This window comes from Chrysoperla carnea, chromosome 1, assembly GCF_905475395.1.
Source record: "Chrysoperla carnea chromosome 1, inChrCarn1.1, whole genome shotgun sequence".
Taxonomy (NCBI): domain Eukaryota; kingdom Metazoa; phylum Arthropoda; class Insecta; order Neuroptera; family Chrysopidae; genus Chrysoperla; species Chrysoperla carnea.
Genome location: NC_058337.1, coordinates 90,858,269 through 90,884,530, shown reverse-complemented (window position 1 = coordinate 90,884,530; position 26,262 = coordinate 90,858,269). Strand labels below are relative to the sequence as shown.

Genomic DNA, 26,262 nt, shown 5'->3' with positions numbered 1-26,262 from the left:
AAATTCTATAGTTAATATTTGTTTCCTTATTTTTATCTGTTAAAATCTGGTAAAATAAAAGGTATCATAAAAAATTACAAATTTATAAAATTTAGGACCTTCGTAATTGTGTCGTATTAATGACATTGGAATTTTTTATACAAACCAAAAATATACTCACAGAATAATTAGAAAAACACAGATAATACAGTAACCTTGTCGTTTGAAAAAAAAACGGAGTAGTCTGCATCAAATCCGGTAGTTTCGATTTTTTGCAGAATTGTTTATGATGTTGGTCTAATAAATAATTCTAATGAAGTTTGCGACTTCGAGCGCTAAACGCAACTTTGTCGAAAATCGAAAAATCCTGAAAATTTAGGATTAATCATTGGAATAACATCGTAAACAAGTCTGCGAGAAATCAGAACTATCGGATTTGATGCAGACTGTTATGTATAAAGATACTGTAATAATAGAACTGTTTTAATATTTGTACGTATAATATACGTACGTAAAACGATAAAATAAAGTTTCAGACTTTGAGTTTATAAATAATGATTCCAAAAATACCGCTTGTGAGAAGAAAAATTCAAAGTCTCTGTAAATATATATAAACCTCATGAAGTTGAAAACTAAAGTGACATGACAAACATGCGAACATGTATCTATATACATGTATACATTTGTCTATAAAATTATTAACATGGGTTTTCCATATAAAAAATTTGCATCCTGTTTTTACCCCCCTAGGGGTAGAATTTTGGAAAATCCTTTCTAATCGAATGCCAACATCATACAAAGAACACATTCTCTAAGTTTTAGGTCTCTACGATCAGTGGTTTAGCCTCTGCAATGATCCGTCAGTCATCCAGGACAAAGCATTTTATAGGTTCATTATTCAGTTAATGAATTAATTATCAAAATATTTAAATATTTGTAATATACTATGGCTATGGTTAGGCTATGTCAAAATATATTTATTTTATTAGAAAAATATCCCTTGCAGAAGGTCACACACAATTAAATTGAATTAAATCATCAATTAAGAACAAGACAGTGTTGGCGCCTTGGAACGTAATAATAATAACCATAAGTAGCCATTGGACATGATAAATAATAATAAGTTAATGGTTAAGCAATAAAAATTTTAAGCTTAAAAATTTTTCAAACTCGATGAAAATTGGGTTCTATAGGTACTTGATAGAATGTACCACAATAACGTCAATAACCTTGCATCGAAAATTTGGCAAATGGAAAATATGCATTGAAAATTCAGTTTTTCTTAAATAAATAAAAAAGTAAGCTTTAACTGCCAAAAAGTATCATACAAAAGTACATATTTTCGACTTTCTAGGATCACTGGTTTACACTTAATACATTTTTATTTTAACATAGAACCCTAATTTTTTAAATAAAATATAGCCCATGTTACTTGCTGACAATGTAGTATTCTATAGGAGAAATAATTTTTTAAATCGGTTAAATAGGTGGGCTCAAAAATGACGGACATTCATACACTCTTCTATTCGCTATTTCACCCTCTTAAGAGTAGAAATTCGGAAAATCTTTTCTTATCGGATGCCTACGTCATACGTCAAGCCCACCACAAAAGCTTCAGGTCTCTGCGATCAGCGGTGTAGGCTGTTAGGCTGTTTAGATTGGGGCAGAGAAATACCTACATGAAAAATTAAAATAACATGCATTTAATTTTTGAATAAAGTATATATTGCATATTAGGATAGTAAGCTTAGTAAATTGTTATTTCATTACCTTAAAACAATCAAGAACATTATACAAGTCTAGCTGAGCTTGAAAACAAGCTCCAACAACATGGCGTCGATTCAGGTGTATATATTCTTCCAGAAATTATTCATCACATTCCATGGGATTACAATCGATTATGATCAGGTGAGTTCTTTCAGTGCTTCAACTGTTTGTGTAAGGCTACCGTCATCCGTCATGGCATCTTGTCACTGCTTGTTTTAGTAGATGATTCATTTCCTTTTTGGACTGGAGGTAAACTGGCGAGCTACACAGCTTCAACTTTTTATTTTAAATTTGAGATGCATTTTTTGGTAACAGACAAATGAAGAGCCTACAATCTCACTAATTCGGCACTATTAAAAACTAGAAGGTCCCGGATTATTGTTCGAATCACTAGATTTTAAAGAAAAATCATAATAAATATCATCATTAGCAAGAAAATCATCTGTTCTGGTAATTTTTTTCACAAATTTCGATTGCTGTGGAGTGCCGAATTATTGGTCGTATTGATCACTTGAAGTGTCAGATGAGTGAGATTGAACAGTATTGAAAGTATAAGGCCCGAATTTAAAATAGAGGAAGACAATTTTTTTTTTTAAACTATTATTATTATTTGACTGTGGTTTCAAATATGACACCGCTAGTTTATGCGCTACCATCGTTTTATTTTTAAAAAAGAGTACTTACTCAGCTGGTTTTTTTTATAAACAAAAAATTCAATATATATATATATATATAGTAAAATTATTGGCGTTCAATTTGTGTATAGATTAATTCAAATATTCTTCTAAATAACCTCTGGAAAATTTAACAATGCAATTATATTATGTAAGTTTTATTTTAATTTACAATTACCTTAAAGCTTCTTTAAAATGAAAGCTTTTTCTAAATAAATTAAAACTAAAATCTATGTAATATTATTTCAAAATTAATTATTTTCCTGACTCTGTCATCTCATATTTCTGTTGAGTAACATGTGCAGTGGATGAATTAATGTATCTTTAAAAATCGAATAATCGAATGCGGTATAGCGGAAATTAATTCTACAAATTTAAGGCATTTTAATCCAAATTTGACCAAAGAAAATGGGAAAAAAATATTTTATTTTAAGTTAAGACCTTAATATCAAGAAATTTAAAAAAATCATATATACGATCAGTGTTAAAGTAATTACAGATTTGTCAAAAAATTTCATTTTCTTGACAAAATTAGACGAAAGAAAGAATATAATTTTTCGTTTCTAGTTCAGTTATGAAAAATTTAAAAATTCGTTTTAATAATTCAATCTAGTTCGGCATTTCAAAAATAAAGTTAGATATTGATCAATTTAATTCTTTCTTTTCGTCTAAATTCACCAGGTTATAACAAAATTCATCATCAAAGTTGAAAATTTAATACATAATCTTGCTAACTTAATAGTACTACTTAAAATACTGTCTGTAAATAATTTTCATAATGTTTCACTGTTATACGGGAAAACAGGGATCGCGTATATTATTCAGTTGAAGCTTTGAATTCAGTTCGCACGCAATAATTAAAGTATAGGGGACTTCATATAGTTTGGACCATATAACTCTCATTACTATTTCCCATAAAATCACGTTATTCTCTTTGTTATGTTGCTTCAATATTGTTTCAGAGCATAGCATTATCATTTGCATTTATTGCAATTACTTTTGCTAAGCCAGCATCAGAAGTCGAAGTTGTCAAAGAAGTAAATAGACATGATGCTACTGACGGAAATTATCATTTCAATTATAAACTAAATGATGGAACACATTTTAAAGAAACTAGAAAGCTAGAAGATGCTGGTGGGGAAGTTCCATCAATAACAGTCAAAGGGTTGTTCTCATTTGTTGAGAATGGTGTGGAATATACTGTACGATATACAGCTGATGCAACTGGATTCCATCCAGAAGGTGATCATCTACCACGTGCTCCTGATGCCGAAGAAAACGATATTTCGCCCGAAGTTTTAGGAACTATTCTAAAGGCTATTTAATTGATTAGATTTTATAAAAACTGTAATTTATAAATAAAAAATTTGTTGAAACAAGACCAGGTTGATTTATTTATGTTATGTACCCATACTATGTTATAGTTTTATTAGACTCACAATTACAGTTGCAATCCTTTACTTCCTCCTTTTTCGGTGGGTCCAACGATACAGACTATTGTTTGTACAGATCTGTACAAACTGAAAGTCTGAGTAAAAATGTTGATGTGAATGTGATGACGAAATGTATGTGCAGACTTATCATTAGTATGGGAATACTTCCAACTTCCGTGCTCAGACTTTTATAACTCAGGCTTTACCTTTTTGTTTGCACTGATTTGTTGCGCAGACAAAATTCTATAGAAGTCTGTGTGAAGTTGTTATCGTGTGGACCCACCATTACCTACGCTATAAATAGTCTATGCAACGAATATTTTGCTGTTAATATTTGTTTTCTTATTTTTATCTGTTAAAATCTGGTAAAATAAAAGGTATCATAAAAAATTACAAATTTATAAAATTTAGGACCTTCGTAATTGTGTCGTATTAATGACATTGGAATATTCTGCTGTTAATATTTTGTTTCACGTTTTTATCTATTTAAGTCTTGTAAAATAAAAGGTATCATAAAAAGTTACAAATTTATAAAATTTAGGACCTTTGTGTCGAATTGTGTCGTATTAATGAGGTTTCACAACATTAGAATTTTTTATACAAACCAAAAATATAATCACAAAATAATTAGAAATACACAGATAATACAGTAACCTTGTCGTTTGAAAGTACGGAGTAGTCTGCATCAAATCCGGTAGTTCCGATTTTTTGCAGAATTGTTTATGATGTTGGTCTAATAAATAATTATAATGAAGTTTGTGACTTCGAGCGCTAAACGCAACTTTGTCAAAAATCGAAAAATCTTGAAAATTTAGGATTATTCATTGGAATAACTTCATAAACAAGTCTGCGAGAAATCAGAACTTTCGGAATTGATGCAGACTGTAATGTATAAAGATACTTTAATAATAGAACTGTTTTAATATTTGTACGTATAATAAGTAGGCTAGACTATTGAGCGAGCATGTTGCTGGATTGAAGTAACGTTTCAGTTTGAGTTGACGAGTACAATTATCTTCAATTCTGTTTTTAAATTTTGTTTCATTTTGAATTTTATCTATTTTTCCTTATCATTCTTAAAAAGCGCTTTGTTTAATAAAAGAAATGGATAGAACTATAGGTAAACTAAAAAAACATGTAATTTCATACTGCCTCATTGTGAAAAATAAAAAAAAAAAAGAGCAACGCCCGGGTCAGGAGTATATAAAAGGAAAGATAAAATGTTTTTATTGTTGTTTATTTTTATAAAAATATTTGTAACAAAAATTTAAAAAAAAAAATGTGTTTTTCGTAACTTATTCATATTAATCGCAGTCAACTAATTTATTTTCTTCGAATTAAATTACTTGTAGGTAAATGTGGGCCAGTTGGCCGGAAACCATCTTTATCAGCAACATATGACACAGTATACAAAACACCATCGGGTCCTACGTATGAATAACTTCCACGCATTATAATATACTCGTCATCAGTACCAGCATTCATCATTTCCATTTCCTCTTCACGAGCAATCCCATCAGATGTCTCATAGCTGAATTTGATAAAAAAAAATCAATTATTAAACTTTTCAAAAGTATCTTTTTGTTTCTAATTTCCTTAAGTAGTTCTAATTTGGAATTTTTTTTATCATCATCCAATAATTACAGAATTAAATGCAGAACATCTTTTGTCGGGGTTTGTATGACCATTAAAAACGTTATAATATTAGCCCGGCTACTAGATTAGAAAATGGTGAAATATTTAACGATTTTATTGGTCCTCCTCATTTTTTAATTGACTTCACGAAAATACAGAAAGGAAATCGATGTACATAAAGCCTACAACTGACCGAATAGTTAAATAGATGAAAACAATTTTACGTCATTTTGAATTTTTGTTTTCTTGAAGTACCATCACCTTTTTCTGCATATTCAAGAAACCAGTAAGTACAAAACGATAAAATACTTTAAATTCCCGTTGAAAAATTAGAAATTAAATTTTCGAGATGATTGTCAAGCTACGGCTACTCAAATTTTCCGCCAATTATACCAGTTTTTACAAATCCCCCAATTTTCTCGGAATCAAAAGCGATACTGCGTGAAATGTTTGAAACACTACATTAATGTGTAATGACATAGTGACCTCTAAAATAATACACGTTAATACACAATTTTTTTGAATGTATATAAACAACCAAATTTTCGATATATTTTGAAACTTATAGCACTTTTTGTCATAAACCTGTATTTGAAAGATTTAGAGTATTTTTACCGATTTGTGCCTGTATGCACGGAAACTAGATTTCGAAAAAAATTTCGCACATTTAAAAATAATTAGCAACGTCTTGAATAACAATTCATAAAATTTAAAAAACGATGAAAAAGTTGAAACCTACGCAAAGTTGTATCCTTCCTCACTCTTATCATTTTCATAATGAATAATGTATGGTACAATTTCTTTTTCTGGTTTACGATTTGTTGACGATTTACCACTATTATCACTATCGGTTGGACGGCTTTGTACATAAGTAACCAATAAAAGTAAACCAATAAATGCCTGCAACACACAAATTTTCACATATTGAAACAACTTTTTCTGAACACACAATACACTTTTCCCAATCAAATATTCGACCAACTCACCACAAAAGAATTCATTTTAGAATAAATTAGTTATTATTTTTTAAAACAATTGAATAATTAAAAAAAAAGACAAATGACTAAATGATAGAGATTTTTAGAATATAATCATTTGTTTTACGTTCAACTGTTTTTATACCAATTTTTTTTTCGTATTTTGTTGTTGTAACAAATATCTTTCCCCAGAAATTATTTTGTTTGGTACAGATAGGTAGGCATTTGTCATTTTATGTGTCTTCCTCATAGCCTAATTATTAATTAATTAGTTGTTTCGTTAAAAACTATTGTGTAGTACCTATCTATGCACAACTATATACTTTACAAGATGGTTACTGTTTTATTCTTTTTTATCTTTGCTATAGAGTAGACAGACATTGTTTTATTATTTTATCTCGCGCCTGATGAATGATGCCGCAAAAATTAATTTTATTTTTAATGTCAAATTCACACTTACTACACACCAAAAAGACAACACTAAAACACCTTTAATGCAATGAATGCAATTTTTAAGTTTTATAATAAAATCTTTAAATAATCAGTCAATTGCTTATGATCTTTTCAGATTGTTTTACTTATTTACAGAACGTATTTTAACGATTTCTGTTATATAATATTTGACAAGCATTATTATAGAAAAAGTGGCCACAGAGTCTTAAATATTCTGATTTCATACTCATGAATAGACTGAGTCTCGAAGAAAACGTTAAAATAGGCGCTAGCAAGTAAACCAAGACAAAACAGAGGTGGTACTCTTTACAACGAAACACAAACCCTCCTTAACCGTCCCAAATATGAAGAGAGTCAGTCTTAAACTATCGGAGAAATATCTAGGCATAATTCTGAATTGAAAGCTACTGTTGGGTACGAGCGTACGAGCAGTGTACACCTGCAAAATGGCCACAGGGAAACAGTGAGGCTTAAGACACAAAATGGTTCACTAGCTATACATGGTGGCCATTAGATCCGCATTATAGTGTGGATCACTATAGTGTGAGGGAAAGCAATGGAAAAAGGACTCCACCAAAAAATACTGGGTAGAGTCAAGAAAGGAGGATAAGAGGAACTTTTTCGTTTTTATGTCTCTGAATATGGAATTAAAATATTTATTATTCTTCCTCGAGTAGCCTGTATATTCCAGATTATCGTTGATTGTTAATTTTTTTAATTCACTTTTGATTTTCTATTTAAGAGTGTAAGTTTTAGGCCTTCAATCCGCTTTAATCTTGCAATGTGAAAGTTATATTTGTTTGTTTCCTCGATTCTTAAGTTGTAATATCCATTTATGGATAAATCTCAAAAATTTTATAAATGCCATCGATTCAAGGTTGCTATATCAGTATGTTGGGAAACATTTGAAAATGTTTATTTGTCGCAGTTACTTTCCAATGTAAAATTATGCAATTGTATTTTCTTCATAAACTTTTGGTGATTATTTATTCACAAATAGATTACATGTATTATTACAGAATATATGATTTAGGGTCCCCGCAGACTGCAGACTTTTTATCGGACGATAGTTTAGTCGGGTTGGGCTGAAAGTGCGCACACCGAGCCAACTAAACAGTTTGGTTGGTGAACAGGGCGCAAACTAGTCCAATTATTGGTCTTATCATACTCCGGAGGAGGAAAATCAACAAGAGATTCCGAGAGTATCGGGTGCATCCCATTCTCAGTGATAGATTAGTTAGTGGAAAATTTTACACTATGCATTCCCAATTACTTGATTACCCGAAAAAAATTTCCGCCTATTATTGAATGAGCATTACCAGCTTCAATGAACTTTTCAAGCTAATTGGACCAGCAATAGCGAAGGAGGATACAAATTTAAGACTTCCTATACCTGTGGAAGAGCCAAATCACAGAGCGAACTGAGCTATCGGCCGACTAAACAATCGTCATGTATGCGCGATCGTGTATGCCCCAATACTGATTAAACAGTCGGCCGATAGTTGGCCGACACATAAGTTTGAATGTAATTGGGTACCACATCAAACTTTTTTATCGGCCGATAAAAATCGCTGTAGTGTGCGCATATGCATTCCTCTCCATACTGATTAAGAAGCCGACCAAACTATCGGCCGATAAAAAGTCTGCAGTCTGCGGGGGCCCTTATGGTCAATGAAAGCTAGTAAATTTCGAATAATTTTATAACATAATATAAAATAAAAATTCACAATAGTAAAGTTTAAATAAAGACCCTACGCTCCCCATGGGATTAAAGGATATATATACCATGCATACACAGTGTTGGTTACTCTACCACATTACACATACATACATGTCACACATATACTTAATGTCACAAAGAAAAGCTCTTTTTACATATAATATTATATGTAATCTGATGCATTTTTTGTGCAATTGAGTATACATAACTGATATTCCCATATTAATACATACTATACAATTTACGCCTAATTTGCACCCTCACGGGCAAACAGTGATGTTTACGAAAAAATGTTTCAAACAAAAGTTGTTTATTTTTTGATAAGAAACATTTATTACATTTAAACTTTTTTTCTATCTCTAACGGTTTACAAGATGGGTTCTACGGATCCAAGCCCCAATTGACCTATGTTGCTCATTTACGAACTCGACCTCAATTTTTACGTCCTGAGTACAGTGTAAAAATTTCAGCTTTATAGCTTTTTTCGTTTTTTAGTGATTGTGTTCACAGACACACAGACGGACGGGCGGATAACCGAAAATGAACTAATAAGGTGATTTTATGAACACTTATGCAAAAATTTTGCGCGTAGCATCAATATTTTTAAGCGTTACAAACTTGGGGCTAAACTTAGTATACCTTGGATATTACATATATGCATGGTATTAAAATTGATTAAATACTTTCTTTACAACATTTGAATTATTTTAATATTACGAGATTAGCAAATTTTAAGTCAAAGTAATTGCAAACTTTAATTTGCCAAAGTTTTATCAACACCTTGTCATATTGTCTTACTATTCCGTATCCTTTAAGGTATTCTTAATTTAGAAATTTTATTAATGCATATATGGATAAATTTTGATTAGTGCCCTTTTTTATGTTTCTAGTATTTTTATGGGATAAAGGCTTATGCTTGATCAACAAATGAAAAAAACCCCTGAATTTATTTGACTCGACGACAAAGTGGTTTTATTAAGATCGACAAACGACCTGTTATTAATTGTCTAGTTCTACCAAGTTATTAATAATTTCCAGTAACTTTTTTTAGCAGACCAAACAAATCATTTTGTTGAGTATTGCTCAACAGTAGTCTATTTTAGTTATATAACTGATAATTACTTAAAACAATCTGTAGTTTAAAACTAATAAAATAGGAAGATACATAAAATAGTTTGTAATTTTTATTTGATTATTTTGCAATAATTAATATTGTGTTTAATTACTATCCATAAACTGTGATGTAGGACAATCATTATTTTTGTATTCTTTATAATTATTGCAATTGTTCTCGATTTTTCGATGCCTTTAGGTATATTAGCCAATAACTAATTATCAAATTATAACTAAAATTAGTTTCTAAGAGCACTAGACCGGCGACTCTTAAGCATCTATAAAGCAATTGTATATATGCAGCTGGAGCTTCAACTTTCCAAAAATATTCTACTGCAGTTCTTGAAAAGCAGAATACTACGTGTAGTCAACATCCTATTTTGCGAATTTTTAACTCCAACTCTTGATTTTTGGTCCATTAAAAACGTTGCCAGAAGCGTTTCCATAAGAAAAATTATTTCAGTATAACTTCACAGAGCAAATTATAATCAAACAAAAAATTTTGTTCGTGGTATCAAAAATTTTCATATAAATTTGCACTTTATGTTATAAAAGTTTCACAAATATTGTTTGTTTTGTTAGCGAGCAGTAGTTGAATCTCTTTTGCCTCCACCTCCACTGGCCTCCGTTGCCACTTCCAAGTGTATCTGATGTACTAATGCGAGTAAGTTTACAATTAGGGTAAATGAAGAAAGGTGGGACACAGTGGACCAGGGTTTGATAGAGTATAGTATAACACTGTGTAAGGGGGGCTTAGTGGAACTCGGCACAAGATAACGACCAAAGCTCATAGCACTAAGTGGGTGAAACCAAGAAATACAGTATTGGCTTGTGTCTAGGTATTAATTTTGCCTGGCTTGTGTCTAGCTATTGATAAAAGAGTGAAAACGAAAATAGAAATGTTTGGAAGTGATATTATACAATAATGTTTTGTAATAATCACACTCGTATTATTTGGAACTCCTTGTAAAGTAGGAAATACAATCAAGGAAGTAACGAATATTATTGAATTTATTGAAAATATTATTACAACATGAATTTATTTGTAAATTATGGATGATAAATTATGTTCAATTACGTTCTCATCAGATAAATTTAATCAATCGACTGAAAATAAGAACTAAGTAAATTAAGAACGGTACTTTTTAGGATTCAAGCCAAATGTTTATTACTAGAAGGCAAGATCATTGAAAAATTGACAAAACACTTATTTTAAATTTTATACATAAACAAAATCTTGAAATAATTTCTTTTCGTCGCGTATTAAATGCTTTTTTATTGAAATTATATTTTGGATGTTATTTGGATGCAAGAAATGGCTTGTGAAACGTCCATTGTAAAATCCTAAAATGTGCCCGAACTGTCGCTCATATTGGTCATCATGGTCAACTGCCGCTCATATTTGAAAAAATATGTCGGTGAAATTTAATTTGGAAAGCTATTTTGCGTAACAAGGTTTTTTTTATTTACGAAAAAAATATGAAAACATTAATATAAACAGTTTTTAAGCTGCGGCGCAGTAAAAAAGTTGTTAGACCCAAATATGAATTAGTGTAGCTCTCTCAATTTTGGCCATGAAACATAATTATAGGAACTGTTATATGCTAACGATAGAGATATACCCCATCGATTATCGATTCTTAATTAAATTGACTTAATTAAAACATTGTAGTAAATATTTCTTTTTAATTATGAATTTTTTGATTTCGAGGCCGATAAGTCTACGTCTTCCGTCATTGTTATTTTTATGACGTTAAAACATTATATCAACTTAAACATTATATGAAATCTAGAAGCGTGACTTTATTCTTTAAAAATAATTAATTTTGCAATCAAAATATTCCAATTTATTTAAAATTCAAGGCTATTTATTAAAAGTATTTTTCAGTGTCTTCTCAAATTTTTTAATTGTCAATTTTAGTATAACCAAGTATAAGGTGGAAGAATATTTAAGGCTTGTGGAAAATAAAAAAGCTGTGTTTTAAGATCAGAATGTTTGTTTACTTTATGGTAAGTTCTATTGTGTTTTTAAAATATTATATTTATTTTTAAGGTTTAAAGTGAAAATAGTGTTAGCGGCAAGTTTTTTGAACATAAATTGATTAAACAAATCAGTGATTGATACACTCTAATTAGGTAATACAAAAATTAAACAAATACAATATAACCAGTTGCATAATGCTCAACTTGTATCTTATTTTTTAGCTTTTAAATGATAATTCGCGTTGTTTTTTCTAGCAAAAATCTCACTATGCGTACGTGTCAAACAGCTGGAAAACATATCAAATTTTAGAATTATATTAGATACCTGCATAGCATAGGCTTCCTGCACCATAGAATAATTCCCATTACGTGCCTCAGCTATCGCGTCTCGTGCACTTTCGAATAACGGTTTACATTACTGTATCCTATGTGTTCTATTGTTGAAAAAACGTGTTGTGCGCGCTTTTCAATACTGATTACTAATAATGAATTGCGTTACAGCAGCTGGATACATAACACACTTTGTGTTCCATACAATAATGCTATCCCGTGTTATAGTCCCTTTTTGATCTTAAAACAAATAATATATCGATACCAGGAATTAAGCTCAAGCCTTACAGTTTTTAAAAATTGTTCGAATCAAAAGTACATGTTCTATATAGTTAAACAAAACATAATCTATTTTCTTTATAACTATTTTCTTGTATTTTAAGTACGTATCAAGATCTAGAGAAATATACTTTTTCTCCAAGATGATGGCGGCTATATTATGAGCAAATTAAAATTTCCGAAAGGTTTTCTTTAATTGGATGTCCTTGACTTAAAAATCTAAACAATCATTATGACGAATAGGTAGCCTACGTAAACTGTTATTAGCTAAAATTTTTTACCCCGACTATACTATGTTGAGGGTTAAGTGTTTGACCGGTATATATGTATGTTCATCTGTTTCCTCTTATCTTCTAAGCTACTTATCATAATTTGACATATGAGGTTACGTTAAACCAGCGTCTGTATCAATCGCTGGTTAAAGGCTATGTGACGTCACATTAAATTGAATATAACGTCCTGTCGAGGACATAAAGTTATAATTGAAAAACAAATTTCGATATGATAGCGTGTATTGTATAAAATAAAAAGGCGTAATTAGCAATTTTCAGAAATAGATATATTATTTTACTTTATCACGAAACTATAACAGCAAAATAGTTTAAACTGTATATATTTTCGTCTGTTCTGTCCTATATTCCAAACTATCCATCATAATTTGACAAATGAAGTCTCGTTAAAAACGTTTTTTTTTTAGAATTAAATTATTCTAATTTTTTAGCATGTCCTTTGAGAGAAAAAATGGCATAGGTACTATAAACATTTTCAAATTGTAAAACTAGTGCTCTAGTCAGTCATTGATAATTTTCCAAGTATTTTAGTATTAAATGAATTGAAGAGTAATAACCACAAATCAATAAAAAAATTTTTTCAGTTTTCAGTATTGCTTCTAACGAAGAGTACACCGGGCTTTGCACAAAATAATGAAGTTTATATTTTAAGAAATCAAAATCAAAACAAGGAAAATGGAGTGTATGATTTAGTTTACGAATTATCAGATGGGACAAAAGTTGAAAGTCATGGTCAATTGGATGAAAATAAGAATAGTAATGTATATGGCTCATATGAATTTCAAGAAAAAGATAGAATTCATTATGTGTCATATGTGGCTGATAAAAATGGATTTCGATCAAAAGTTCATTCTCCTCTTGCATCAACGAATGCTTATGATGATATATTTCAATATGAAACGAATACTTTAAATCCATTTTTAAGAACGAATTCACCAATAGAGCTAGATTCTAGAATTTTGGGTATAATTGTAAAATCTCCAGCCAAGAGAGGAGTCCAAGGCCGACAGGGAGGTTGAAAATAATTTTAAAGAAATCTTTTCAAATGTTTAGAAAAATTGAAATCAAATAAAATTGAAAAAAAATTAATTTGCGTATTTATTAAAGAAACATTCCAGGCTAAAAAAGATTTTGCTTAAAAAAAAATTCCGCATCTGAAAAATAGGAATACTATTTTTGTTTATTAGCAGTACTCACAGCGTGTTTGCAATATATTTTTGGTGAACTTAGTGATCGCGGTAGTCATACCAAGTTTTTCTTAATGTGTTTAAGATTTCCTGTTAAATGTCATATGTTTCATACATTTATCATATTTAGTAGCACGAATATTTTCGATAGGATATATCAGAAATTAGCGAACTTTTTATGTTAGTCTGCTTAAACTTTGAAAAATTCCGCTATAACGGTATTTCTGATGTCACCGGTTACCCGGTCTTAAAGCACACTAAATAATTATTTGAGGAAATTTGAATGGTTTCAATTGTTTCTGATTCTTTTTGAGAACGAGGAGGAATTATCGTAGGAAATTGCGCACATCATTTGACATCATGTTTTATAACGTAAAGAAATACTGCCTACAATTTCGATTGGGCATTAAATACAAATATATTCGATTGTCGTTAAACAAAAGGTGTGCACTAACGATTGATTAAAGTCTGCTGTTCACACTCATTATTTAGAATGATACGATAAGATAGATAATTAGATAACAATTAAATTGAAGGTCAAAATGAATGAATTTATAAATGTTTGGTTTTATTATATCATTTCAAATTCAAATTATAGTATTCATATAATTATTTGGTTTTATTTCTGAGAAAATACTTTGTTTACCTTCATGTAGACATGTTTCTTTTTCGGATGAATTCAGTTTTTATTTTTTAAAGAATATTTGCATTCCTTTAATTTACCTGATTGAGAGAGGGTGTTGAGTTTGATATGTCTATATATTAGATCATTCAATTGTGCTAACACAAACGTCTTAGCGATTAAATGTGATGAAAATTATAGTAACACGAAATATGTTAAATAAGAACAATTCACATGGCAAACGTCACCCAGCATAATATTTTCGTCGTTATATTATTATGAATACCACCAAAATCTACAAAGCAGTCCATTTTGTTAATTTTTCCATTATCATTGGACTTGTACAGCAAAAAACAAGAAGTCCGCTTGTTTTGTTAATTTGACACCCGTTACCCATTATATATTTTTTCTGAAGTTAGTAAAGGGATGATTAATGTGTGAATGCATTAAATTCACAGAGAAAGCGTCTGCTTATTTTATTAAACGCGGCTACTTTTTTATTCATCTTTACAAATACATTATCTCACTGTAGACACTTAAATGCAGAACAAAAATAACAAATTATTATAGAATTTCAAGGCGTAAAAGTTACTTCAACAAAATTTTGTATTAAAATTAAGTAGTTATTTGAAATGTCTACTTTAAGGATACTTTCTCTATTTAAGAGACTAAATATATCGTAGTAACGATGCATAATAAGCAAACTCTTATTATAACTTCAAAACTTTAGATTGAAAACTTCCACTCACAGAATATCCCCGCGCGCACCACCGGTATTTTCAATTTAAGAGACACTTTTTATTTTATATTTAATATTATATTTTAATTTAATAGAAAATTGTACCTCTTACATATTTATGTTTTGGTTAATAATTTTATTGATTACCTTATGAGCAAATGGGAGCCCTTCAGAGAAATATACGACTGATTTTAAAAAGAGCAAGAAGATTAAACTAAGACCACGAGCTCCTACACATCCTTCGGTGTGTACTAAGCATTAGTGTTTCCAACCTTCTTCAATTTTCCTTTTTTTAAAAGGCTCTTATTTTCCTTTTAATTTCGAATTCGGTATCTCCACCAAAAATAAACCGTACAGCCGTCAAGTATTTTTTAGTCTGCCGGGAAAAGTTAATATTTTCAAAAATTTTGGTGGCAGCCAAAAGGAAAATTTATTGATTTCATCCCGCGCTGATCGTTTAACTATGAAAATTTTTGATACAAAACACGGCCTTACTTTTGTAAAAATTGTCCAAAAAAAATCTTAAGCCAAAAATTTGACGCTCTTAAATGGAAAAAACATTTTTTTAATGCGATAATGTCGAGTGTATTTGAATTTGATGAGAAATTGAATGCCTAGACAATTAGGCTGAAGTTAAGGTGATGGAATTCTAATTATGTGTCGTGCAACCAAATGATTCTTACTTTATAACACTGTTGAATACTGAATTTATGCATGTCAAAGGGAGGTTATCTAAAAATGAGCACTTTTTTATAACTAAAATTTAGTATATATACAAATTATACTTAGGCCACTTCTCAAAAACAGCAAAAATTAAAAACTATAACTTTATATCACCTAGAAAAACTCGAACAATGAAATACGTAAGTAATATTTCTTTATTTTTAATTGTTTTATTATTTTTAATCAAAGGTGTGTTAAAAGATACTACTTAACTCCAATTACTAAAAAGTATACTGTTATTGAAAGACTTCAGTACACCAATATTTTCAAAATTCACTCTTTCATATGCGTAATGACATTACGCTAAATAATAAATATTTTTAGTCAAGTGAAACATTTAACAGGTAATGATTAGTAACTTTTATAACCGACTTGCCGACACAGAGCGCATAATGGCGGTTTTTGGTTTCTGAAAGGGATTCACAACACTAAGCGATTATGTGCTTCATAGTCAGCCTACCTGTATGAACACGTACGCCTACTATGAAGATAAAACCGACTACGACTTTAAAGTTTTACATTGAAAGTTTTACGCCTCTCCTCCTCTACGGTAGTTGACACTTAACTTTCATCAATTGACACTTTACTTTTAATTTCATTAAAAAATTGATTCTGATTCTTACACTTTTATTTTTCAGTCAATAATTTTATTAATTGCATTATTTGCAATTGTATATGCGAAACCTGCAGAAAAGGATACAACTGATTCTAAAAAGAGCGATGAACCTAAATCCAAGTCAGAACCAGCCGATAAAGACAACGAAAAATCCGATGATGATTCTAAAGAAGAGCATTCGAAAGTATTTGGTTTTCTAAAGGAAAGAGCTAAACCCATATTGGGTGCTTTCCAAGAAAGAATCAAAGCTAGAAAAGAACATGAGCATGAGTCTTCTTAAGATTCATTTGAAATTTTTAAAGATTTATTTTAGTTGATGAAGTATGGGTGCTTGTTTCTGTATTGAAGAGGGTATGGATCTAGTAGAATTAACATGGAAATAAGTTTGTAAACAAATTATTGTACATTGTTTATAAATTATTTCAATAAATTTCTGTTTATTTTTATTAATTTGTTTATAGCCTAAGCAATATTTCAAAAATTACTTCCCCTTAGACCAAAAAGGGGGTTTAATCAGAAATTATTGGTGGAAACTTGCATGAATTCAACTGTAGCTTGGCATAGACACTAACTTAGCCAACAAAATCTAGCGTACTAATATACTTTTATAAGCGCATTCTAGTGCTTAAAGCTAGAAGGCGTTTAGCTAGCCAAACTAATGAACCAATTTGAATAGAATAAAATTATAGTGTCTTTTCGTAATTTTCAGTAAAAAAATTTACTTCCTCGAAAGGCTACTATTATACTTGATTTTGTAAAAATTGAAACAGATTTCAATAAATAGGATATTTAAACAACTAACCATGTTAAATAAATATCTAATATAGTTAAATATTAAGTTCTGACCCATTAAAAGCACATCATATCCAAAAACATCAAAGAAATTTTTTACGTAAAATTTTATTTTCTATATTAGGTACTCTACTTTTCTAATGCGGCATTTTTAACATATTATCGCAAAAACGCACTTAGGAATAAAAAAATTAATGAAGAATAACAGCGCTATTAGCAGGAACAATTTATTTCAAATGCAAGGCTTTGCAAAACCCAGAAATGTAAACTTTCATTCTAGGTCCTACACCTTTTCTCAAGTATTAACAAGACATGTTTAGACGTAATCTTTAATCAAATCAAAGTGAATGATTAATAATTTCGATCAAATATCATGCGTTTAAATATACACAAAAAATTACAAGTGTCCAGTAATCAATAATTAAATGTAAATAGGTATTCTGTGATACCAGTAGCAAAGTTCACTCTTTGCTTTCAGAACCGTTTTTCAAATCTAGGATTTCTATTACACGTTTAATTTTTTCACCATGCTGCTGGCTAGATGTGTTGTTTGCGGTGTTTATTAAAATGTTCGATGAAAATGAGTGCTTTGTTCTCCCTCTATGAAGTGAAACGGGGTAGCTTAAAGTAACTTATTGTTATCTACTGTAAACGATCCAAGCCGCTTATTGTTGATAACTATGAGTTAAAAACCTTGTTGAGGGTTTTACTGACATTTTCTGGTTAGAGTAGTACTTAAACTACAAATATATATCATTTTCTGTCTATAATTTATTTTTTTTTCGTATTCGATATTTAAGATATAAACAACAAAATTCCTGTAAATTATAAATGTGGAAATAGGATTTTTGTGTGTTTGTTTGTGTGTTTGTTACGTTTTCACCCAAAAATAAGTGAAAGGATTTGAATGAAACTGTACAATAATATAGCTCCTACGTCAGACTAACACATTATTAAAAAAATTTTAAAAAATAATTTAAAAAATTTAAATTATGACATTTCACTGCGTCATCTACTAGCATTATTTTGAATCATAAATTAAAGATTTCTGTAAAATTGTGAATACTATACAATTTATGGCCATCGTTTCAGATACCCTCAATGAATCAAGATGGTAGAACATTGAAAAAAGTTGAATTCTTCTCTTATATTTGACCCGTGTAAAAAAATCCCTACCCCTATTTCGAGTATTATAGAATGGAGATAAGCAAGAGAAAATAACTGTAGGCTATACGCGGAGAGAGCTGTAGGCTATACGCGGCCTTTACTTTTAAGTCCAAAGCAGGTATCAAAAACGATAGATACATATAACATTCCAAATCCTGTGAGAGCCCGAATCTTTTTTAAAACTTAAAAACATACAACTTTACGTTGAGAAACTGTTCGTTTCATAATTTAAAGGAAATATTCTAGTAGTCAATTGCTACCCAATTCTTGGAATATATTATAAAATAGGTAAGGGGAATTTCAAAGCCAAACGTCTATTTGTTTCAATTGATTCCGTGTACTTTTTTATCAGTGTAGTTCCCCGGTATACATGATGTTTTAATAAAATTTGCTATACATTTATTTATTATATGTTATAACATATGTGGGCGAGATTGTACACTTCAATTGACTATCGCACATGACGTTTTTCCTATAAACTAATAGAAAGTAGCAAACAAATTACAGAGTAGGAGGAAATCGAACCCAGGTCTTCCAGATCAGGTCTAGTGCTTCGGTTCTCAGCCGCTACTATTTTTATACAGTGACTCAACCAGTTTCATTACCACTTCTTGTTTTCAGTTACAAAAGTGGGTTTTTTGATTTTCAATTTATTATTATTATTTTTTAATTATTTCATTAAATTTTACTTTTTATTGGTATTATATTTATTTTTTATTGACTTAAAAAAAAAATTTGTGAACTACGTTGTTGTTTCAAGTTAATAAATCATATTATCTGTATGAAAAGAAATAAGGAATTGAATACCAAACAATTTAATTATCTTATAATTATTACCTTTAAAAACCTTACAGATCATTTAGGTATTTTATTATTTCTTCTTAAAATTATTAATAATTTTACTTTCATGTGAAACACGACTATCATGAAGAAATAGATAGATAAATTAGAGAATTATCAGATGGTGTAGTATAAACAGTCTTTGGCAATGTTATTCCATAATTTGGGGAGTTAGTGTTACTTACTTTTGTGAGAATTCAACCAAAAAAGTTTGCAAAATGATAAAATCGATAAGTTAAATTGAAATAAAACCTAAAAAATGTACCTAACAATTTACAAAATAGACAACTATCACTTAGTTAGAGTGATTGGCGGATTAATCTCAAACAGTATATTTTGTGAATTGATTTTTCTAAACGTGGGTATAGGTACGTACGTAATTATTAAACGGTTTCCTCTTAAGATTCACAAGTTAAAAAGTACGATTAGTACATTGTTTTGGATGCATATAACTTGTACCTTCTACATTTTTTTTTAAATTAGCTAGCTTTTTCCAAGATACCTCTTGGGTCGTAAGATTTCTGATCGCTTTTTATCTTCATTTGGCACATATTTCTTTTCATTTGATTTTCTATTCTCGCTTCATTTGGCATGTACCTATGAATTCAAAACTGTATATTTTCAAAAATTCAAAAATTCCCAACTATATATTTTCAATTACAAATGTGCGTAATACGAAATAATAAAAGTAAAAAGTAATTTTTGAACCTGTTAAAGGTCCCCAAGCGATAAAAAGAAAATAAAATCGTTTCAAATATTTCGTACAATGAGACCAGATGTTTCGTTTTGGCATTATTATGATAGTAATTAAGTCTAATTCAGTTAAACTAAAAGCTGTTAAAAATCATTAAGTTTTGAAATATATGAATATGCAAGTGATTTGATGGTTTCGTAGGAAAAACATTTTTTATTAATAAATTATTGTATATAAACACTTTAAAAATTAATCATTTTCGTTTAAAAAGGTACATCATTAAATATCACAATTATATTCCGAGGAAAATCTAACAATGAAATATGTAAGTAGTAATTAATAAGTGAGATTTCTAAAAAATATATCGAATAGTTTCAAAGTGACTTAAAAATAAAACTATGTTTGAACGAAGGTGTTAATTAATTTTTGTTCTATTTTAGTCAATAATTTTATTAATGGCGTTGTTTACAATATCAATTGCAAGACCCGCAGATGATAAAACTGATGTACAAAAGAATCCAAAAGATGAAACAAAACTGAGTTCAGAAATAAGTGGTGAAATTAAAAATGAAAAATCAGACTTAGACAATGATAATGGAATTACTACTACAGAACTGAATCTTTTTGATTCAGTTGTTCCAGAAGAAGAAGAAGTCCTTAAAGTTCGTATATTAGGTGCTATTTCCAAAGCTTTGTAACGTATTTAAAAAGTAAAATAATTATATTATGTTGTAAATAAAGTGTTGTTTTATTTGTGACATCCTACTCCCCTTATGACGTAAGTAGTATTCCTAAACTAAGAACAATTTTAGAATGGTGATATCAATTTTATATATTTTTTATAATTTTTATATTCCAAAATATTTGAAGGATAAATTTTAAGGATCTCATTATTTTGAAACAACATAAGAATTTACTTTAACCCAATACATGGTGGGGCTAACTCACACTCTGGGTGGTACCTACCCATTTTAAGTACTAGATATTTTTATTTCTTGGACAAACAACAGGTATTATAGTAAGTCTCAGCGTACGGGCACGCTTAGAACGCAATGCCTGATTACTACTGATCCAGTTTGAAAAGAGGAGTTTAATTTTGTCACGTTTATACCATTTCACGGGCTCTGTCAAGATTATATACTCAACTTAGAAATATCGAAAACTTTGTTTCATTTATTGGTAATGTTATATATGTTACAGTCAAAACTCTTATCCAGAAAAAACTACTTTGAACTGGAAAAATCAGTTAAAATTACTTTTGATGTCAGGCTTTTGCCAATAGTACTTTTGACTGAATTGATTGAAATAACAGTCAAAAGTACTTTTGCCTAATGCAGATGATTTTTGCCAAAAAGTGGTTTTGACTAACTGTTTGTTGCTTCCTTTTACTTCAATTAAAGTTAATAATCATTAAAACAACTATAACGTTATTATTTTTTTTCTTATTTTACTGTCATTTTTTTTAAGTACTTTTCCTTTATAACAGTTATATAAACGGTTATCTGCAGCTTGAAGTAAGCAGGTAAGTGAGGCTGTAGGTAAACTTAGAAATAATTAACAGCGTTGCCTTTTATACTTTAGGGTAATATTCTTAATTTATTATTAATTTATAAATTAATCTTCATAACAGCAGGGCTATCGTGGCAGAGATTACATTCCTAATTTGTTTATATTGTAATAAACCTATTCAATGCTATTTTCAATAGGGGATAATCCCGATGTTGAATTGGCCATATTACCCATAAAAATGTAAAACTAGACTTGATACCACGACAAAGTTTGAAAGTGAAATGAAAATTGATTAAAAAACGAAGAAGTTATAAGCTCCTTTTAGCAAAACAAATTTTTATATGTAGCCTCTATGACGAAACCCACCTGTGACGTCACTGTGGCGTATATACTAGTGACACGCATATATCTCGCATACTAATAACGATTCTTACTACTTATACCAACTTCACTTTTCTATTGTGAAGTGAGAATTCTTTATCTGAAGTGATAATTAAAATTTAGTACGATACCCTATTTACAATTAATAAACAAATGAGGGAATATTTTCCTAATGCCGGGTGTTAGACTATATAAGATCTGGAAAACTGTAAGTTGAAAAGTATCTTTGAGTCGTCCGTCTGTAGTGCCTAATTCCAGATCAACCTCATTTGATTAAATTAAAGCAATAAAACAAGTCAAATACGATATCTAAAAAAAAAAAATTCATCCGTTAAAAAAACCAATAACTGGACCGTACCTTTCTACGGTACATTTCTACGATATTCAATTGCGTTATGTATAGTTTCCAGAGATTCCTTCCCAAAATTCAAAAGATATAAGGGGTCTATAGTACCATTCCATTCCATCTCTATCTAATTCATTAGAACTCCCCGGTAATAATATTACAATTGATGGTTTAATGGGTAATTTGTCATATACCCGTAAACATTGCCATTCAACAGGCCCCTGGCCATTTAAATGACAAATTCGGTATATACGCCCAGAATTGTATACTTGGCGAATCCATGTTATTCAAGTGAGGTTAATTTGAGCAATTTGGAGGGGATGTATAGAAGAATTTCCTATTTTTTCGACATTTTTAAGTTTTTGCTCATCAGCAAAGTCCCTTAATTAGTTAGTAGATAATTAGGCTCAATTAATGTCACGGGAGTACCTACCTATTGGTGTTAAATCATCAATCGCAGCAGTTCGTCTTTTTATGTCAAAATATCTTCAATAGAACTACCAAATTGAATTGAGGTAAATTAAAAGAAATTCTCGCAGTAATACTGACTTACCGGCTCCTCTTTCCGCCCTTTAATGTAAATATTTCCTGTTGGAAATATGCAAATACGAATATCCCATTTCATTATCATCACATGAAAGAAAAATGTGACCTTAGTGATTAGTTATTAATTTTATTTAAATATTCATTATTCAGGTAATGGATTAATTATCAAAAAGTAACAATGTAACTTTTTGGTTTTGAAATGTTAATAATATGACTACTACTTAGCTATGTCAAAATATATTTATTTTAGTAGAAAAATATCCTTAGCAGAAGGTCACACATTTATTAAATTCAATTAAATCATCAATTAAGAAGAAGACAGTGTTGGCGTCTTGAAATGTAATAATAATAACTATAAGTAGTCTTTGGACATGATAAATAATAATAAGTTAATAGTTCAAGCAAAAGAGACTTTCAGCTTACTTTAATTCCGAAAAAGTATCATACAAAAGTTGTCACTGGCGCAATTTTTCATATTTTTGACTTTCTGGCATCACTATTGGCTGGATGCCACTGTATACAATTCATACATTTTTATTTTAACATAGAAACCTTTTTTTTTTTTAAAATTTAAAATACTGCCCATGTTATTTACTGACAAAATTGAAAGAATTTTTATAATCGGTTAAGTAGGTGGACTCTAATATGACGTATTTCCATACACACTTTCATCCCCTATTTCACCCTAAAGGTAGAATTTCGGAAAATTCTTTTTTATCGGATGCTTACGTCATACAAAAAATAGACCCTAAAAGTTTTTACGATTAGCGGTTTAGGCTGTGAATTGATCCATCAGTCAGTCAATCAATCAGTCATTAAGGACAAAGCTTCTTATATGTTTAGATTGAGGCAGAGAAGCGTGTGATTTTCCAAACGCTAAAAAAGAAATAAATGTTTCGAAATGGTTTTTTCCATGTTAAAATACCTACTTGAAAAAGGAAAAATAACATACATTCAATTTTTGAATAAATTATAAATTGCACATTAGGATAGTAAGCTGAGTAAATTGTCATTTTATTACCTCAAAAAAATCGAAAAAAGAATAAAAGAAAATTATTTAAATCTAGCCAATCTTAAAAACAAGCTGCAACAACATGGCGTCGATTCAGGCGTACACATTCTCCCCAAGGACAAAGTTATTATTCACAAAAATCAGTTGTTTTGGTAATTGTTTTCTCCAATTTCGATTGCTGTAGAGTGTCGAATTATTGGAAATATTGATCAATTACAGTTTCAGATTAGTTTTATTGTACTGTACGGAAAGTATAATGTGTACGCATTGAAATAAAGGATGATAAATTTTTTTTACTATTAGGATTATAAGACTGTGGTTTTAAATATGACCCCGCCAGTTTATGCGCTACCATCGTTTTATTTCTAAAAAAGAGTACTTACTCAACTGGTTTTCATAAAAAACAGTTTTTTTTTATAAACAAAAAATTCAATATATATATAGGAAAATTATCGGCGTTGAATGTGTGTATAGATTAATTAAAATATTCTTCTGAATAAAATCCTGAAAATTTAACAATGAAATTACATTATGTGAGTTTAATTTTAATTTACAATTACCTTAAAGCTTATTTTAAATGAAAGTTTTTTCTAAACATATTATCCAACTAAAATTTATTTAATATTATATCAATATTAACTATTTTGCTGGCTCTGTAATCTCCTATTTCGCGGCTAAACATAGTTTATTTATCATTTTAAATCCCAAAAATTGTACAATTTTGTACCGCCATCGACATAATAGCACACAAGCCGCTGTACAATAAAAAAAAATTTCTGATTCAACAATCTTTGACTCACTCTTGAGCAAGATTGTTTTTTTATATATATAAAGTTTAAATACGTTTACATGCATTTGAAAAATTTGAGGGATTTTGACCGATTATTTAAATAATTAATTAACGTCAAAAGTATACACTCTTCAACATTGGGTTTTATGGAAAAGCGGTTGGTAGGCGGGTTATTTGATAACTTTAACCCAAATTGACAAAAGAAATCGGAAAAAAACTACCTACTTAAAAAAAATAAAATCCTCGTCAACCGACATCATTATGGATGTATACGATCAGTGTTAAAGGGATGTCAGATTTGTCAAAAAATTTAATTTTCTTGACAAAAGTAGATGAAAGTTATAATAAAATTTTTTGTATCTGATTTAGTTTTCGAAAGTTGAAAGTTTCGTTTCAACTATTCAGTCTTCAGTATTTAAAAAATCAAGTCAGATATCAATCAATTTAATTCTTACTTTTCATCAGGAAAAAACAATATTCATCATCAAAGTTGTTCATAGCCCTGCTAACTTAACGTACCGTGCTCGTACTTCTTTAATATTCTTGAGTCGAGAAAACATTTTTTCCTGCGTAAAATCTGATAAATTTACGATAATATTAAAATACTGTCTGTAAATAATATTTATAATGTTTCACTGTGATACAGAAAAACAGGTAGCATGTATATTAGTGTATAATAAAATTAGGGCGCCTCATATAGTTTGGATCATATCACTCTCATTATTATTGCCTATAAAAGCACGTTATTCTCTTTGTTATGTTGTTTTAATATTGTTTCAGAGCATTGTATTATCATTTGCATTTATTGCAATTACTTTTGCTAAACCAGCATCAGAAGTCGAAGTTGTCAAAGAAGTAAATAGACATGATGCTACTGATGGAAATTATCATTTTAATTATAAACTAAATGATGGAACACATTTCAAAGAAACTAGAAAGCTAGAAGATGCTGGTGGGGAAGCTCCATCAATAACAGTCAAAGGATTGTTCTCATTTGTTGAGAATGGTGTGGAATATACTGTACGTTATACAGCTGATGCAACTGGATTCCATCCAGAAGGTGATCATCTACCACGTGCTCCTGATGCCGAAGACGAAGAAATTGCGCCCAGAATCTTAGGTGCTATATCAAAGGCTATTTAATTGATTAAATTTTGTAAAAACTGTTATTATAAATAAAAATTTTTTATATGTGTATATATACCTATGCTTTGATATATTTTCACTTTACATTCACAATCATGATATGTGCAATCCTGTATTTGCGCCTTACGCTATAAAAAGTTTATGCGACGAATATTTTGCTATTATTTTTTTGCACATCACACATCTCTAAAGACATATCTGATACATAAATCGTAGCATAAAATATAAAAAATGTATAAAATTTACAATTTTAATTAATGTAACTTAACCGTATATTAGTGAGATTGATTGTTAATTTCTCAGTATCGGAAATTCTCATGGGTATGAGAAGAAGTATGTGTGGTGTGTGAGGGTGTGTATGTGTGAGTGTGTGTGTGTGTTCATGGTCATTTTTTTCCTCATCGACATCGCGCGAACAAAAAATGATATCGACTTCGTTGAGGAGTTGATCGACGAATATTAACCCAAGAAAAAAAAAAGGATGCTCTTCGTTGAGGTGCTGATCGATCAAAAAGAATT

General features: G+C 29.8%; 3 protein-coding genes across 6 annotated transcripts; 2 read left to right on the top strand and 1 right to left on the bottom strand.

Moving 5' to 3' along the window:
* The first annotated feature begins 2,498 nt into the window (after positions 1-2,498).
* LOC123299439 (larval cuticle protein 65Ag1-like) lies at positions 2,499-25,790 on the top strand. 4 transcript variants are annotated; one of them, XM_044881764.1, is made up of 3 exons: positions 2,499-2,571; positions 3,383-3,789; positions 7,709-7,718. In XM_044881764.1, exons 1-2 carry the CDS (start codon positions 2,557-2,559, stop codon positions 3,743-3,745), a joined length of 378 nt encoding a protein of 125 aa, XP_044737699.1. In that variant the 5' UTR covers positions 2,499-2,556; the 3' UTR covers positions 3,746-3,789; positions 7,709-7,718. The 4 variants fall into 4 exon arrangements, with proteins under 4 accessions (XP_044737699.1, XP_044737696.1, XP_044737700.1 ...); XM_044881761.1 differs by lacking the exon at positions 7,709-7,718 and having other exon boundaries at positions 3,383-3,801; XM_044881765.1 differs by lacking the exons at positions 3,383-3,789; positions 7,709-7,718 and adding an exon at positions 25,378-25,790 and having other exon boundaries at positions 2,503-2,571.
* On the bottom strand, positions 5,177-6,489 carry LOC123306025 (endocuticle structural glycoprotein SgAbd-5-like). Its single transcript, XM_044887888.1, has 3 exons — positions 6,475-6,489; positions 6,228-6,388; positions 5,177-5,384 (listed from the first exon to the last, which is right to left on the bottom strand). The coding sequence occupies exons 1-3, from the start codon at positions 6,487-6,489 to the stop codon at positions 5,177-5,179; spliced, it is 384 nt and encodes a 127-aa protein (XP_044743823.1).
* LOC123299407 lies at positions 11,685-13,686 on the top strand. Its single transcript, XM_044881759.1, has 2 exons — positions 11,685-11,761; positions 13,218-13,686. The coding sequence occupies exons 1-2, from the start codon at positions 11,744-11,746 to the stop codon at positions 13,650-13,652; spliced, it is 453 nt and encodes a 150-aa protein (XP_044737694.1). The 5' UTR covers positions 11,685-11,743; the 3' UTR covers positions 13,653-13,686.
* Positions 25,791-26,262: the final 472 nt, after the last annotated feature.

What these genes read in the sequence shown, in the direction of transcription:
- LOC123306025 (XM_044887888.1), bottom strand. An exon ending in GAGGAAGGATACAACTTTGC is followed by an intron (nt 5,385 to 6,227) that starts GTAGGTTTCAAC and finishes TATCAAATTCAG; the next exon opens with CTATGAGACATCTGATGGGA.